The sequence below is a fragment of the Sinocyclocheilus grahami genome, unplaced genomic scaffold (assembly GCF_001515645.1).
Source record: "Sinocyclocheilus grahami isolate Dianchi unplaced genomic scaffold, SAMN03320097.WGS_v1.1 scaffold316.1, whole genome shotgun sequence".
Lineage (NCBI taxonomy): Eukaryota > Metazoa > Chordata > Actinopteri > Cypriniformes > Cyprinidae > Sinocyclocheilus > Sinocyclocheilus grahami.
In genome coordinates, this window is record NW_015505495.1 from 412514 (window position 1) to 431059 (window position 18546).

The following is an 18546-nucleotide window of genomic DNA, read 5'->3' on the forward strand; positions in this document are numbered from 1 at the left end:
GTTACTGAATGTGCTGTGAGTTTAGTGCATTTGGGAATGTAACGGCCACCAGTTATGCATAATTTGCACATTTGCATAATTTTCAACATTTGAATAGGCAAATGTTTACAGTATTTCATTAAATTAGTAATGTTTGTAAACCTGTTTTCACAGAAGCTGGAGTTTTCCGCCAAAATTAAAGCTCAAGGGTTTATCTCTTGTAGGCATGGCCTAAAATTAGGGATGCACCGATACGCCCGATACTGAGCTCCTGTACTCATACTCGTTAAAATGCCCCGATACCAAACGCCGATACCACACAGCATGTGATAAGCGCCATATTCAGACAAAGAAGCTTTGTTGAGCACGTGGCGGCGCAGATGGGCGAGCTTGTCGAGTGAATATATCTTTCTCACAGACATCACTGGAAAGTTTGTAGGTCGGTCGGATATGTAAAAAACAAGCAAGTAAAACAATGCACAAGTTATTTAGAGAGCGAGAGACAGAGAGGGAGACGGAGACGGAGACGGAGACGGAGACGGAGACGGAGACGGAGACGGAGAGGGAGAGGGAGAGGGAGGGGGGGGGTCTGAATAAATTTTGGTTTGACTATCTATTTGATAAATGAAGTTAATCAACTAACATTATACATACCCTTTTGGTTTCTGTACCCAATATTTAAAAAATTTACAAATGCAATAAAAATATTGGTATCGGTACTCGGTATCGGCAAGTACCAAAAATAAAAGTATCGGTATCGGGCGAGTACTGGAAAAAGTGGTATTTCCACTTCCATTAGTGGCATCCCTACCTAAAATAAACAGACGCGCACAGAGAAAATACTGTACCGGTACAGCAAGCTCACTGTTGGGAAGAAAACTATATAAATATCGGGGTTGGGGTTTATATGAATGTATTTCTGAAGGGAACTGACTTCACAAAAGTTTTGATGGCATTTTTTCCCCTCTTATCATTGCTGATCCATAAGCGCCACCTGGTGTCAGAGAGTGAATTTGCGTTCTCATTCAGCCGGTCTGTTATTGTTATTGTTTATCTTTTGTATCTTTGTTTGTGTCGTGATTAAAATGCAGTGGTTGGTTCTCATTTCAAATGGCTTTTTTTATTAAATGTTTAGTTGTTGCAGTAGTAGCAACTGCCCGTTTTTTGCAAAAACAGTTTAATGGCAACGAAAATATTTATGGCCGGTCAATTTTCTCAAGTCATTAGCCACTGGCAGGTGTGAAAGTTAGTTTTAGGCCCTGCTTGCAAGTGTAGAAATGAGGACAGAAGTATTGCAATTTCCCTACAGTGGAGTAAGGTAAAATAATATACCTGAACCAAAAAAATATTTTTCATTTATTTCACAGTGCAATTGTTTTACAATATATGGCTATGGAATAATAATATAAAATTATTATTATTGTTTTATTCTAATTTGTTTGGCTTCCAAATTCACCAGCGAGACTGAGACACTATATCACAACTAAAAAGAGGGTTGAGTCTCCTTTACATTTCAAGAACAAGTACACTCACCCGCTTTTTTCTTTTACTTTGCAAGCTGAACTTGTGTTGGAGCTCTTAATTTTGAACTGTCAAAGTGCACCAGATTTATGAATTTAACTTTAAAATGTACACTATGGAATAATAATATAAAATTATTATTATTGTTTTATTCTAATTTGTTTGGCTTCCAAATTCACCAGTGAGACTGAGACACTATATCACAACTAAAAAGAGGGTTGAGTCTCCTTTACATTTCAAGAACAAGTACACTCACCCGCTTTTTTCTTTTACTTTGCAAGCTGAACTTGTGTTGGAGCTCTTAATTTTGAACTGTCAAAGTGCACCAGATTTATGAATTTAACTTTAAAATGTACAACATTTTCTCTTTCTACAAAAGGGATCAAGGACCACCCACCACAGTCTCTCAAAATCCCGTGGGAAACACTGTATATACAGTATGTAGTCATTTTACATTTAATATATTTTATTACATTTTATGTACCTTTCATACGTAATTATTAAATGTAACGTGTAAATGTGAAAATTATTACAATTGATATGTATTTTTTATTAATTACAGTTATTAGAATTATGATTTATTTGTCATTTAAGATAAAACACAAAGCTAGAAACCAGCAGTTTTGCATCCATATCAGCTGGTTGGTGTTTCTGAGCCGATGACCGTCGTGTCTCAGATCAGCTCTCTTTACACTCATCCATGATCAGTTTCCTCACTGTGCATGAAAGGGAAATTGCAGGCCTAACCCTGCCGTGTTGTTGTCTTTGTCTAGCCAGCGTTCTGCTGCCTGTGCGCTTGCCATTGTCTCGGCGCACGCACACAGAGAGCGAGGATGAGAAACCGGCTGCTGCCACAGACAGAGATGATGTGCAATTAAAGCTGTAATAAAGACACCTGACGCTGCCAAGATATCACGCTTTAGCCTCAGATCATGAACTCTTCGCTGTCAGCTCATTTAGTGTATTGTATTTACTGTGATAAAGCAATTTCTTTTCTGTTTTTGAAAATAACTTGTTTCTCAGTTCCGTCCTGAATGAAAAACTGACGGATGCTTTGGAAACATTGATCTGTTTGTTTGTGCATCACAACATCAACTCGACCAATGGGGTGAGTTTGGAGGCGGGGCTATCTATATGACCAGCCAATCACAGATGCGGACGGTGTTTGGGGAAGCAGTCATTATTTTGGCAGTTGCATGTCTTTAAAAAGTCTTAAAGTTCCCAGTTCCTGATTTCATGCCTCAAGAAGAACAAAGCAGAAGTACATTTCCTCTTTCTCCGCAATGTTTGTTGGTCTCTCAGTAGGTTTATTTTGGCAGTCCTCCCCACCTGAGACCGTTTCAATTACATCTGATTTCCAGGTACACTGCAAATGAACGTAGATGAGGTTCAGTCTTCCTGGATGCAAGAGAAATAGCTAATAAACCCTCATATCGCTTCCAAACTGTATGACGTAAGTGCTCTTAAAAGCATAATAAAAGTGTCATAAACGTAGTTCCTATGACGAATTCTTCTGAAGTCATATGAACTACTTTTATGACAATTTTATGGTTATGGGTATATATGAGGAATAGTTAACTAGTTATTGACTGATACAGCTGTTATTGGCTGCATGATAAAGCAAAATGAAACTGAAATTGTGATATGGCTTAATGCAATGATTAATAAATTATAAAATAATAACAATTATAATTTTTCTTAAATGCTTAATTTTTTTTATTGTGCAGTGAAGTCTTTCAGTAGCACTATTTTGTTTTTAATATTTAATATAAGTAATTATTATTGTTATTATTAATAATATAATTATAATTACAAATACAATATTTTTATTACAAGTTTTAATTAATATTATTTATTTATTGCCATATTAATATATGATCACAATACTTTGGCCAACTTTTGCTGCCCTCTAAAGCCTGGATAAAAAAATGTGCATTTTAATTCGTAATTTTTATGTAATTAAAAAATTACATTTTACCCCAAATCATGCAACCTTAGTATTTATGCACGAAGTACACAGATATTTAATGTAATTTTCAACTTTTGTCTTAACATAACTTCTTTATTTAGCAGACTTAATCATGAATATGACTTTTTTTGCAGATGAAGTTATTGATGCAGGAAAGAAGACAATACAGATCTTTAATATGCATGAGTGCGAACACCTGTAGTCAATGTGAAGCTTGTTGATCATGCCAGTAACGTATTACACAATATGCACAGAAATTGTTGCAGTGCAAACAGATGTGCAAACAAGATGAATAGGAGAAGTTTGATTTTCCCTGCAGCCTGCAGCTTTATATCCTCTCTGTTGGAGTTGTTTATGGTTATTGTTGTCGTGAGATGGAGGCAGTGGGTTTGATGGGTGATTTACCAGCAGGGGTCAATGCTCTGTTCCTCCAGAGTCTCTCGGGGCTCCTCCAGCAGTAATAGTTTTCAGTAAATAATGCTCAGTGTTTAGTGACCGCCGTACAGTTTCTGGAGTCATTAAACACCGGATCGGCTGTAATGAGAGAGAGGCGGGCAGGTGTCGAGTTTCTGCTGCGCTGCAGATGAAGTTATTGATGCAGGAAAGAAGACAATACAGATCTTTAATATGCATGAGTGCGAACACCTGTAGTCAATGTGAAGCTTGTTGATCATGCCAGTAACGTATTACACAATATGCACAGAAATTGTTGCAGTGCAAAGTGTTCTTGCATGCAAACAGATGTGCAAACAAGATGAATAGGAGAAGTTTGATTTTCCCTGCAGCCTGCAGCTTTATATCCTCTCTGTTGGAGTTGTTTATGGTTATTGTTGTCGTGAGATGGAGGCAGTGGGTTTGATGGGTGATTTACCAGCAGGGGTCAATGCTCTGTTCCTCCAGAGTCTCTCGGGGCTCCTCCAGCAGTAATAGTTTTCAGTAAATAATGCTCAGTGTTTAGTGACCGCCGTACAGTTTCTGGAGTCATTAAACACCGGATCGGCTGTAATGAGAGAGAGGCGGGCAGGTGTCGAGTTTCTGCTGCGCTTTTGTCCGTATTTAAATGCCTGCATTTAAAGCTTTGTGTACCTGCCGCAGGTGAACTTCGTTGACTCGTTCTGCTTTTTAACCAGGTATTATTCTGACAAATCAGACACTTACCGTCTCTGTTCATATCTTGATCACACTCTTGCATGTTGCATAACCTATAACTATGCATGATTATAAGGCTATTTGGATTGTATTATTTGCATTTAGCATTGTTTTTGCATGCTGTACATCACCCGCTGATGCAGGGCTTCCCAAACGGGGGTTCATGAGCTGCACAATTAACAAAAAAAGAGTCCGAAAGGAGAACAGAGTCTCGTGACAGACACAGTGATGAAGCTGGTATGTGTTTGCAGCACACAAGCCACGGCTGCTTCAACACTAACTGCGGTTACTGAAACCACGCCTTCTTTCTTTGCGTGCACATTTGGGCGCATTATGCTAATATTTCCACATAGTGAGGTAGATATGTGGGGGCGTGTTAGAACGAGCCGTTTTAGGGGGGCGTGGCAGAGTCTTAACTTTGATAAAGAATATCTCTTTGGCTCAAGCAAAACTTGAAATCGCATCATATGACCCTTTAAAAAAATCAGCATGGTTACAAATGTGATATTGATTTTATACAACAGTTCAATAAACAATAAGTTAATATCTAGAGACGTACGTTTTAGACACCCTATTGGCTGTTTTTGTGCTATTTCTGCACTATTTCACCAACAAAAAAACATTCCAAACACAGCCACAGCACTGTTTTGCGTCTCTGAGCAACATGACGTTGTTTCGTAACTGAAAGAATCAACCGTTTAAATGATTCGGTTCAATCGCAATGACTCACTTAACAGTAACTTGCTGCCACCTGCTGGCGGTTTTAATTTCACATTTAAAGTATCTTTTCATTTTTTAAATAATTTAAAATATCAGTATTCAACATTTCATATTTAAAATATCAAAACATTATTTATGCATTTGTGATTGCAGGCTAAAGCATTCCATGTCCCTCTAAGCTGCATTAACATGTGTAAATACATCTAAATGCCACTTCATATGCAACTTCTGCAAAGATGAATTTTATTGATACTGATTTCATTTGTTTAATAACAACCTAAATGTAGTATTATTATTATAACTGACTGATTAAATGTAAGAATTTGATTCAAAAGATGATGTACACTTTTAGAACAAAATGGCTTTATAAAGGTAAGAATGCCCATAAAAGGTAAAAATAAATTAAAACTTACTGGAAAAGATTAATTTCTATCACTACTGTGAACTGACCACACAGAATATGAAGAATATCAAAAACATTAGGAGACCGAGCTGTCCACGGTAGTCCTTAAGATATCAGCACAATAACACACTCAGCAAAATATCGTCTAATTATCTTTATCGATAAAATCCCAGAAAATATTGAGATATTATTTCTTGTCAATAGGGCACAACCCTAGTACTGGCACAATATGATTTGCAACGGTCGCTTTGTCGTGCCCAGTGTAGACAGACTCAAACTGTTGGTCTTTTTTTTTTTGGCTAGTAGAAGTTATGAATGGCCGGTAACTTAAAAAATTTAGTAGCCAAATTTGCTGGTGAGTGTTAAAGTTAATTTCAATCCCTGGTTATCACAAACTTACCATTGACAGAAACAGTCAGCTCTACTGCCTTTTCTTTTGCATTGAAATCTTTATTAAAAGCAATCCTGCGGTTCATAAACAACTTTGTTTTCCTTCCTCCACGAGTGCATCTATTATTGCTTTGTTTATCTAAAAGTGCTCTTTCTCTTTAAACCTAGCCAAAAGCCATGTGTTGACTGTGAAACGCAGTAGACTTTAATTATATGCATTTATGGTGTAATTGCTACATTTTCGTGTCAATCCATGTTCATATTTACGGCAAACAATGCACTGTTACTTTTATTCAGCGCTTGCAGCGCAGCAATAGACTCGGTGCCATACAGCAACCATGTGCAGTGAACGCTTTATTAATCTGTTAACATGAGCGTGGAAAAAATATGCACCTCATACGCACTGCAAATGGAGTAATGTGAACCTGGCATTATATGTGTGCGCTGCCAGTGTGCATGAGCTCAGTCTCCAGAAGAGCGTGCGAGCGCTGAATGGTTAAACACTGGCAAGAATTAAAAAGAAATGCAATTTATAAACTTTAGTGATGATGTGACACTGCCTCGTTTGTACAAGTGACGCTTCCTGTGTCAACTGTGCAGCGTGCAGCTCGCTTATAGACAGACGCGATGTGTGGTGATTTGAAGACATTTGCGTATTTTGAGAGAGAGTGAGAGAGAGCATGCACGGTGAGTCACTCATGCTGTTTGTGAAATTACGTCTCACACAAGGTTTTCAAATTACTTTAAGTTATTTAATGAAAAAATATGAAGGTGAGTACCTGACCTTCAGCAGTATAATGATTTCACCCGCGCCGGACAGAGACTGACGGTGCCGCTGCATGTTGTGCCAAACCTCTCACTGCAGCGTCATCAGCTTGAGATTGTTTTTTTGAGATCGGCCTTTTAGAGACCGCCGATCAATCATCCCAACGTGATTATCGGCCGATAGTGATCGGTAGCTGATCAATCGGAGCACCCCTAAATTATACTAATAATATATAATTATTACAAATATTTCAGTTTTATTTTAGTTAATTGTGCAGCCCCATTTTTACATCGAACACATTTTACATTGAAATTATTAATAATAATAATAATTGATTGTTGTTGTTAAATTATTAAAATATTAGCTTAAAATCTCAGGGGGTACTTCAAGTAAATATTTTACGTTTAGGAGATTCGGCTGAAAAAAAAAACGTTTGAGATTCTCTGCTCGTTTAGGACACCAGATTAAGTCCTTATAGAACAACAGATATTCTGTATTATTTTGCATTGGTCAGTTTTATTTATAGCACTTTTCACAATGGATATTGCTTCAAAGCAGCTTTGCAAAAATTGGAGTTATGCTGTTTTAGATTCTGAAAGGTCCTCAATTAGCAGTTTTTTTTGTTTTTGACTGTGAAAGCTGTCCTGTTCCTCAATAGCACGTTTATGCAGAACAGCCGCGTGCATGTTGCATTCAGCCGACTGTGAAATATTGTCACGAGGTGTGGTCAGACTCGTCCCGCCGCAGCTGCCAGTGAATCATATCATTGAGTGTGTTCATCCAGATGCACAGAACGGCTCGTACTGTCTGAGTTCAGCTGTGTTTCGCCTGTTTGTGTCTAGAGCTGCTCTTCAGGTTGCTCAGCTGAGCGTCTGTTTCTTCAGGGTTTCACATGCATTTCAGAAATGAGTTTGCATGTGTGTATGTGTGTGAGTGCATCTACTGAAGGATTAACACACACACACACACACACACACACACTGGTTGTCTTTTTTAAGCTCTTTATCGCGCTCCCGCTGTGTCCGTCCGAGAAACACACTCACACGTTGAAGATTGCATAGCCAGTTTTTCCAGACCAGTTTCCTGGAAAGAACGAGGCCTTCGAGTGCGTTTTATGCCTAATTATAACTTGGATGTGTGTGCATGCAGCATATAACATTATGACATTATTATTAATAATAATAATAACAACATTGGATGGAAAATTAATAATATAATCATAAATATATATATGATGATGATGATTGTATCATTATTAAAACAATTTTATTTTTTATTTAAATTGTGCGGCCTCTTTTTTTTTACATTTTACAGTTAAATTAATAATAATAATAATAATATAGTAGTAGTAATAATAATAATTATTATTGTAATATAGCAATAATAATGCATAATAATAATTGTTATTATTATTTGTATTATTAACAATGGATGAGAAATGGATAATTAATTCAGTTAAAATGTAAAATAAAAACAGGACAAAATAAAACAGATTTTTTTAAACAATTAGAGATGAGAATAATAATAATTTAGTGATAATAAATACATATGATTATTATTATATCGATTTATAGATTTAAGTTTTATTTCAATTAATTGTGCGGTTCCATTTTTAAAATTTTTATATTAAATTAAATTATTAATAATAATGCTAATAATAAAATAAGAATAATAACAGTGTGCAAACTGAAGGCTGTGACTAATCGAACTATTCGAAATGTGTGGATGTAGGCTGTTTTATATTGTGCGCACAAACATATCCGTGTAACATTGACAGGTTTTTTTCTCCTCAAAATATGAAAGCAGCAGGACATTTGAAGTCACCTTAATATAAATCATAATAAAGAAAAACAAAAACTATTAACAGAGATGATAAAGTAGTGAACCAGGGTTATTATTGTTACTCAAATCCCCAAAAAAGTATTATGCGAAATAAAATAAACATGAACTGAAATATAATGTAAAACGTATACTTATTTTATTTCAGCTAGTTGCCGAGGCAACTTTTATCATTTTCATTTAAAGTTGACGTACTAAAATAACTTTAAAAAATGTAATAAAAACTGTAGAGCCGCAAAATAAATAAAATGAAAATTATTTTTAAAAACACATTAAAATTACTAAAACTTAAAATTAAATTAAATTGAAAAATGTAAATATAAAAATAAAATCTAATTCAAAATTCAAAAAAAAAAAACACACACACATGGAAAATGAGAGAAAATGTTTTTCTCTTGTTGTCCCGGAAAATTATTTTTATTTTTTTTTTATTTTTAGAATCCACTCACATGTGACTTTTTTTTTTTTTTTAACAATGTTTACTAAATTGAAAAAATATTTGAAGGAGACATGCTAATGTTTTATTGCCTTATTTCCTTAATATTATTCACATTAATAATGAACTCATTTAATTTATTGTTTTTATTTTCAAATAGTTAAATAAAATAGTTTCAATATTTTTTGCTATGGTGTTGAAATGAGTGCCACAAACTCTTTATTGTAATCTGTAATTAAGAGCTCAAGTTGTGGCCGTGCTAGAGAGAGGACTGAACTCATAGTTTGACTTGATTGTGTCTCCATAGGTTTCAAGTGCCCCGTCTGCTCCAAGTTTATCTCTTCAGATGAGATGGACCTTCATCTGGTCATGTGCTTGACAAAACCTCGAGTGACGTACAACGGTGAGTGTTTGTGTTGAGTGCAATGCTTATGCAGCGGAAAGTGTGTTTGAGTCGCCCTGTAAAGACAGAAAGGCATTGTGTTTGGATTTAGTTCATCTCAGCCTGCAGTGAAAATGCTGAGTTTGTTTTATGGAGTGTGTAGCAGCTTTAATGTGTTTACCGTGTTTGTTAGTTCAGGTAATTAACCCGTCTCGTGCTGACTAACACACACACACACACACACACACACACACACACACACACACTAGGCAACTCATATCTGATACTAGGTGATGTATGTCTGTGCAATAAAGATAGTATACCGCTATATTTCACAGCTTTTTGATGATAGTCAAAATGTGTATTTGTGCATTTCCACTGAAAGGACTTTAAAGAGTCATTATTATATTTCTAAAGGAAATAAAAATTATTATTATTATTATTAAATTATATTTGTTATTTCCTCAAAGGACATAAAATAAAGATGATTAATAATAATAATAGTTAGATTTGTGTATTTCCTCAAAAAGTATGGAGTTTATAATATGACAAAACTATTTGAATTTGCATTGTATAAATTTGAATTATTGACAAGTGTCATTTATCAAAACTGAATATTATGTGGCATTTAACATAGTTCTGAATTCGATTTTTTTTTACTGGAATATTGAACATTTGAAATTAAACACAACTGAATTTTTCTATAGCAGAGTTTTATAGACGTGTATTTTCAAACAGCAAATTTTTCGACTGCAAATATCCAGTTTTTAAAAATACAACTTAAAATACAAATTCGGAACATCAAATTCAATATTCTAAAATTCAATGCGCAGAAATTCAGATCGTACAGAAAGTAGGTCAGAGGTAATCCACAGGGAAGAGTAGATGATCTCCGAGAAGTCAAACGAAGCATTTTGGCCAATTAGCAGTTTTCTGGCGTTCAGATCAGGTTGATGTACCTGATCATGAATCGCCCAGAGGTATCCATACGTGATTCATGACCTAAAAGAGTGCTATTTATTATTATTCAATTATTATTACAATTATTATTTGTGCATTTTTATTAGTAGTAGCATTAGTCTTTAGATTTGATTTGTGCATTTCCTCAAAGCGATTTTTAAAATTATTATTAAAGATTTGTGCATTTTCTCTAAAAGTGATTATTAGTAGTAGTAGTAGTAATATTTTGATTTGTGCATTTCCTCTAAAAGGACTTAAAAGAGTGATGTTTTATTATTATTATTTGTCAAGATGAAGAAAGATTGTGAAACTCGTCTAATGACTTGCTCTTTAGGAAACTTAATGAGCTAATTAACATTTTTCCAGTTGCAATTAAAACCCATGTTGTTTCATTTTATATCACCAGCAAAATGAAAATAACGTAAATATTTTAACATTTGATTATAGCTGCCTTGCCTGTGACATTTAATGATCAGATTTCATTGATTTTGTGACTCACTACACAGCATGTCACTGAATGTGTAATGAAGTCCACACTATTTTTTTTCTTCATCAAACTTCACTGCAAACGTGGCATTTTGAGTGGAATATTCATAGTGAGTTTAGTCGAGCCGCCTGTGTTTTTGAGGGTCCAATCCTCGTCTTGTTCTGTCTCTTATGGGTCTGAATGGGAGTCTTTGGATGGATGTTAGTCGCAGCTGTAAACTGGACTCGTTTATCATTGTTTGTTGTGTAGCTGGTGTCATATAGAATCTGTTCAGACATGAGTGTGAATTTGTCCCCTCTTTCCATCGGAATTATTTACTCGTCTTGTTTTTATAGCCCGTTGTCATGTTTTTAGGCGTCGTCAGTTTCCATAAACTCAACGGGACAGATAGCCGTGCGTGCAGCTGGGAAATTAGCCAAACCCAGAGATGAAAGAGTGAAAAATCTGATCTAAACCAACACGAGATTCCAGCAGCTATAGAGCCGCCGCTGCCACGGGAAAATCAAGCCTGATAAACTCAACATAATCACTGACGGCTGGATTATTCACAAAGTAACTAAATTATTAGAAATATACTTTAACTAGGGCTGTCATTACATGATGTGCTGATTAATTAAGCGAATTAATTGCACATCAGTTTTGGCTGAGAAATTACCCCAGAAGATCAAGTCATTATTGTGTTAAATGAGAAAAGCATTAAAGAGACATTATAATAAATGGGTATTAATGTATTAATTAAATTAAGTACTGAAATATGAAAAAAAAAATTTGAATAAATAAAAAAATTATACTCTTAATATGAAACTAAAAGCGTCAGTAGGTGGCGGCAAAAATAATAAGTCTTAATAAGTGAGTCATTGAATTATTCATTCAACCGATATGTTCAAACAGCTGATTCATTCAGAAACGAAGCAAGTATCTGTCTTTATGTATGAGTCATTGACTCATTGACTCATTCGATTTGTTCAAAAACTTGGATTCATTCGGTAGCGAATCACTGGTGTGTGTCAGAAAGGCTGTGGCCTTGATTGGAACTATTTTTTTTGAGGAAAACAGCACTAATTATGAGAGAGACTCAAAAATGTTCTCTTCTTGACAACTCAAACTCTGGAGTCGTTTAGTTTTCCATGACTCTGGTGTTTTATGGTTGGAGGCCGTTTGTGGAGCTCCAGCAGGTTGGGTGTGTTTTTGGCTGAGGATGAGAAATACCTCCTACCTCATTCTTCCTCCCATTTTGATGACAGCAGCTAATTTTATCTTTGTGCATGAACAGAACCGTGATTAAGAGTGTAAATAAAGCAGCTGAATGAAGATCAATGGCTTTGGTTGAATGAGGATGTCTGTCTCTAAAAACCTCTGCATAATGGCTGTATGATATCCTTCATCCTCACGTAATGATTTCTTATTCACAGTTTTCCCATTTAGTTTGTTGTAGTACAGTATACTGGTAGTAGGTAGTGCACTGAATACTATGCAGCATTAGCTAGTATTCTATTCCACCTGCTGCACGTTTAAAGGGTTAGTTCGCCCAAAAATGAAAATTAGCCCATAAATTACTCACCCTCAATGCATCCTAGGTGTATATGACTTTCTTCTTCAGATGAATCCAGTCGGAGTTATATAAAAAAAATGTCTTTGATCTTTCAAGCTGTTTAATGCCACTCATCGTGTTGCATTGCTTCAGTCCAAAAGAAGTTAAATAAAACGCGCCCATCCATAAAAAAAGTGTCTCACACGGCTCCAGGGGGTGAACAAAGGCCTTCTGTAGTGAATCGATGCGTATTTGTAAGAAAAATATCCATATTCAAAATGTAATAATCACGTGAATCTAGCTTGAGCTCACTGTTGTGCACGGAAGCAGCTGCGGGAGCATGACGTATGAGGTCAGTGTTGTGCATGCGCCGCTCAGAAGTGACGAACGCGGAAGCGCAGCGGAGAGATCAAAACAAAACAACGGTCACTAATTAGAAGCACAAAACGAGGATTTGTAAAGAAGAATGTGTGAGGATTTCGATATAAGCCAAGAGGAGACTGGTTTTCCTTTGCTAAAGTAAGGAAACTTTGCTTCCTTTGCTCCTGTAAACAAACGCTGGTTTTCACGAGACTCACCGGCACATGCGCAGCGCTGACCTCATACGTCATGCTCCCGCTGCTGCTTCTGTTTACAACTGCTGCCGCAAGCTACATTAAAGTGATTATTACATTTTGAATATGGATATTTTTCTTACAAAAACGCATCTATTCGCTACAGGAAGACTTTGTTCACCCCCCTGAGCCGTGTGAGACACTTTTTGTTTTGTTTTTATGGACGGGCGCTTTTTATTTCACCACCAGGATGACTGAGCGCTTTAATTTAATAGATTGTTAAAGATCGCGAACACGAATCAAACACCAGCGTGATTCTATTCCTGAATTACAATGATTTGTCTGTTTCATTCCTCAAGCTTTGACGTGTGCGATCAATGTTGTGATCACGTGGTTCATCTGTGCAGCGTACGATCACACCAGTGTGATTTCAACATTTAAATCTGCGTTCGCGCTGCCGCTGACCCAAAGTCATGAATGAAACCGCTTCACAGTCTTTCCAGCCACACAGTATCATTATTTCTGTTACAAACATTCAAATCACAGAAGTACTGGGATAAAAGTTTATAGTTCGGATATAAACTGTGTACACGATGTGTATGGTAGCGATTAAAATAGTAAATCACCTTTTGAAAGTAATTTGACACTTCAAATGAAGATTTGTGGTTACATTGTTACGCCAGTAGGTGGCTGTTAAAATGTATTTGTCTTTGAATCACACAAGAGATTAGTTCAAGAACGCTGATTCATCCGGTAATGAAACGAGTACATCTTGAGTGAGTCATTACATAAATTACATGTGATTTTGTTTAGTTGTCTAATGTTTTTTTCTTCAGAATCATGAGAGAACCACAACTTCCATTGGGGGAAAAAAACAACAACTCAATTTATCCAGAATCATGCAATTCTATTTTGCACACAAACAGCTCTTAAAGAGTTTTTATGTAGCCTGTTGATTTTTGTTCATGGTAATTCAGCTCCAATAAATGGTTTGCAAAAAAGAGACACGGGATAAATGTTTGATATCATTATTTAATCACATTGGAATCGAAACTGGGAAAAGAATCAGAATTGATCAAATTCAAACGATACCCAACCCTGTGTGTGTGTGTGTGTGTGTGTGTGTGTGTGTGTGTGTGTGTGTGTGTGTGTGTGTGTGTGTCTATCGCTGGGGGGTGTTGTGGGACCCGTCTCAACACACGGCCTCTGCTGCTGATCTGGGCCAAACACACATACGCACGCACGCACGCACACAGCCCTAAATGTAGAGCTCTTGGCAGTAAACAAGGCGCAGATGATGAACAAACTGCTGTAGTATCCTCACTTCAGCTCTCAACTGTTTGGATGGAAGCACTGGTCAGACACATTTATCAAACACACTCGGCAAACACAATTACTTTATTAAGATTTATTAATTTGACAGATAAAATCCAGTAGACGAGGATCATACCTCAAAAAAAAAAAAAAAAAAATGTATATTATATATTTTTTTATATATTCCTGCAGGCATGCTTCTAAGAATTGAAATATGTGTGTGTGTGTGTGTGTGTGTGTGTGTGTGTGTGTGTTTGTATATATCATTTTTATTTATTTATATAATATACAAAAGCCTTTGTATATATTTGTTTATATACTTATATTAAAACCACACAAATCATATGCTTGAATGTTTTAATGCGAGTTCATTTCATATCGCTCGTTGCATCATTGGTCAGAATCTTACACCTCGAGCGCTGCGTTTATAAGATGCTGCGTAAAGTTTTACAATGTTTGAGTTTTAAAACTCTTGACTGCTGCGTTCGTTTTTGTTCTGCTGCACTCCAGATGTTTTTGATCGTTCTGTGTGACTCTGTCAGCATGCTGATTCGTCTTTGAGCTTCCAGCCTTCCCATGATGCACAGCGGCCGCATGCGCTGGTCCGGTTGCATTGCTCAGCCCGTGAGCCGCATGAAGGAGCAGCGTGGAGAGAAAGCGGATCCCAGCAGTCTGTGCAGCATGCAAACGCTCTGGCCGTGTGACAGGAAAACAGGCTCTGAGAAGCCGGGTCGAATCAATAAGTGTCCGCTCTGAGCAATCATGAGCATAACGCTCTGTTCAGCTTTAATTAGCTCTTCAGCTGACTGGGTCGCTGTGTGTGCGCTGCAGATTCTGTTCAGTGTTCCTGTGCCACTGAATCAGAGCTGACAGCCTTATCAAGCCACACTGTGTAAATGAACATGCAGCTTTGAGTTGCATGATCTCAGATCCTTCAGTTATGAAAGCTCTTAGTTATAAATGTTACCCCCGGTTTCACAGACAAGGCTTAAGCCTAGTCCCAGACTAAAGTGTAAATCTGAGCTGTTTTAACTGAAAGAAACTTGCACTGACTGATCTTGAAATATATCAGTGCCTTTGTTTTGTCTCAAGATGCACACAAGTAATGTTTTTTTCTAAGGCATGTTAATAAAAATTGTCCTAATTGAACTATGGCCTAATCCTGGCTTAGTCTAAGCCCTGTCTGTGGAACCGGGCCTTAGAGTAATATCACTAAAAGTTTTCTTAACATTTTAATGAATCAGCTAGTTTGGTCCTTTCACCGAACATATATATATATATATATATATACCTTAAAAGTAATGGTAATTTTTATATTATATAAATATAAATTATAAATACAAGATTTGTTAGAAATAATTTATATATGTTAATATTTTATGTACATTATTTCAGGTGCACACTTCTTAGAATTTAATATATATAATATATTTTAGCATTTTGCATCTTATTTTCATCAAAATATTTTGTTAAATTCTGCTGTTCATCACTGTTTCTACTCTGTTACATAAATTGTGTTTTACGTAAAATTAAGTTGTGTGTATATAAGGGTGTTTTATTTAATTTCAAGTCAAATGAGTTGATTTCAAAGTCAATAAAGCAGCTTTACAGAAAATCATGAGGTTAATGTTTATAATATTGCAACATCTTCATGCTTTAGTCACGTTTATTAGGGCTGGACAATAATATAGTTACATTTTGCAATGATATAAGTTAAGGATGAAGTTATTTAACTTTATATAAAGAGCTGGGTGATGGTTGTTATTTTGCGACAAAATAAAAAAAATCAGGCAATTTATTTCATAGTCTATATTCCTACTACTGCAGCATTATTTTTATTATTATGTTTCTTACATTGTGTATGTATGTGTGTGTATAGGTTTGTACTGTCTTGGCATTCATTGTGGACCGCAAAGTAAGAATTTCATTGCTCAGGGAAACTTGTTTTCCTCACTGGGCATATGACAATAAACGCTTTGAATTGAATTGAATGAACTCAGAATTGCGAGATATGCACTCAAAATGGCGAGATATGAACTCAGAATGGCGAGATATGCACTCAGAATGGCGAGATATGAACTCAGAATGGTGAGATATGCACTCAGAAATAGCTCATATTTAAAGGACACGTGTGTTTCTGAATGAATTGTGTTGTCAGTTGTGTGAGTAACGGGATTAATGGCTCAGGAGCTGCATGTGAACCTCGTTTGTCCGTCTGAGACTCCAGAAAGTGCTGATTCAGGCTGTTTTGCACGCGTGTTTTCTCTCAGATGAGATGTGTGTTATCAGTGCAGATCTCATCACGCTCTCATGAACTTACTGTACATGACACGAGAAATATGTTTCCATGCTGCAGAAAATGACTGGCTTGTCATGTGATGGTGTCAGTTTCTGTGACTTGCATGCTGCGTTTGATCAGTTTTTGTAGCTGTTTGTGGATGAGGTTTATCAGCAGATGAAACGCTCCGGATGAACAGAGAGAGAGAGAGAGAGAGAGAGAGAGCGGTAAGCGATACTCATCTTTCTCGTAGATAGATACAGACCACAGAAAGAAAAAGGAGTAGAAAATCTGCCAGCGCAGACAGACTCAATGCTGAGGGTTGATTTTAGTTGCACTTCTCAATCTCTTATTTAAAGGCTTCAGCTGATGCATATACTTAGATTTACAGCTCAACCAATAATGTTTTTCAGGAACCAGTACTGATGTCTCGAGGGTTACAGGCTGGTTTTGTATAATGAGGAATCAAGCGAGGCAAAATTAACCTAAAATTTACAAAATGGCCCTGTTTTGATTTTGTTTTCTGTTGGCAGATCTCATGAAAACTTGTCCAGCTCATACCCAAAATCAACAGAATTTTTTTATATATATATTTCATAAAGAAATTGTCCATTTTAGAACACTTATCCATTTTTTGTGACATTATTTACATGACAATTAAGCATTATTTTCACTCTTCTCATGAATGTAATGCATTTATATTAATATTTATTCATTTAGCAGGTGATTTTATTCAAAGCAACTTACTAATGAGGAAAACAAGCAACTGATGCAAAAAGTTGTATATTTAGGCTATTAATTAAACTGAAGTAATGCGTACAGATGTTTTAATATTTTTTGTAATTCCTGTTATTCTATCCTACTCAATACCCTAAACTTAACAACTACCTTACTAAATATTAATAAGAAGCAAATTAGGAGTTTATTGAGGAAAAAGTCATAGTTAATGGTTTGTTAATGGCGAGAATTGGACCTTAAAATAAAGTGACCAAATATTTTTTTATTAAATTTATTTAATTAAAATATATTTAAATTTTATTTGGTTTGATTTAAATAAAATATTTTTTATTTATTTAATTAAAAGATAGGCAGTACAACAAATACCGTGATGTACGATTACTTTATAATTCAAATATTATATTATTGTTTTGCACCACAATGCATCTACCGCATAAGAAAAATGTCTTTTAAATAATTTTTTATTATTATTGACACAAAATTTGGGGCTGATGTCTTATTTTCTTTCATATTTTGCATCGTTTTTGTTTTGATTTGGGGAGAATTCGAGCCGGACAGGTTTCTGTGGGTGTGAGTTAAAGAGCACAGGGTCATAGGATCACAGCATCATCTGTGCAGAGAGGCCAGTCAAAGGTTCTTTCTTCACACCGCCAGCGACAAACTGACCTGATTTCATTCATTTTCAGTGACAATCTTCACCGACCGATGTTTCCAGTGAGTTCAGATAGGTTTAACTTGATGGAGATGTTGTTGATTGCATATATGATTTGTCTTTAACCATGTATAGGGAGGGTATGGATTGGCTTGTATGTGTTAATGTGTGTTTGCGTTTGCAGCACGTGCAGCCTCAGTGTGTTTCATGTGCAGACGGTCGTGTTTATGCGGTCTCTGCCGGCGTTCTCCACGGCTCTGTTTGTTCCCGTCACTCTCTGAAGGTCGCTGACATACCGCCAGTGTCAGAGTCCCCGACACCACAGCTGAGCTCCACTTACACACACACGCACACACTTACACGCACACATATGAGGGGCCGTACAAGCCATAATTCATTCTGGCACTCTCACATACTTACATTCTCCTTACACATACATATATTCTTGCTTTCACACACTTACATTCTCCTTACACAT

The 18546-nt window shown here is 36.1% G+C and overlaps 1 protein-coding gene across 1 annotated transcript in view; it reads left to right on the forward strand.

The window, feature by feature from the left end:
* Nucleotides 1-18546, forward strand: part of LOC107601982 (E3 ubiquitin-protein ligase ZNRF2-like) — a 45637-nt gene that overhangs the window by 17282 nt on the left and 9809 nt on the right. Inside the window, exon 2 of the mRNA XM_016294360.1 lies at nt 9480-9575. Within this exon, the coding sequence (XP_016149846.1) occupies nt 9480-9575 (96 nt within the window). The remainder of the gene's footprint in view (nt 1-9479; nt 9576-18546) is intronic.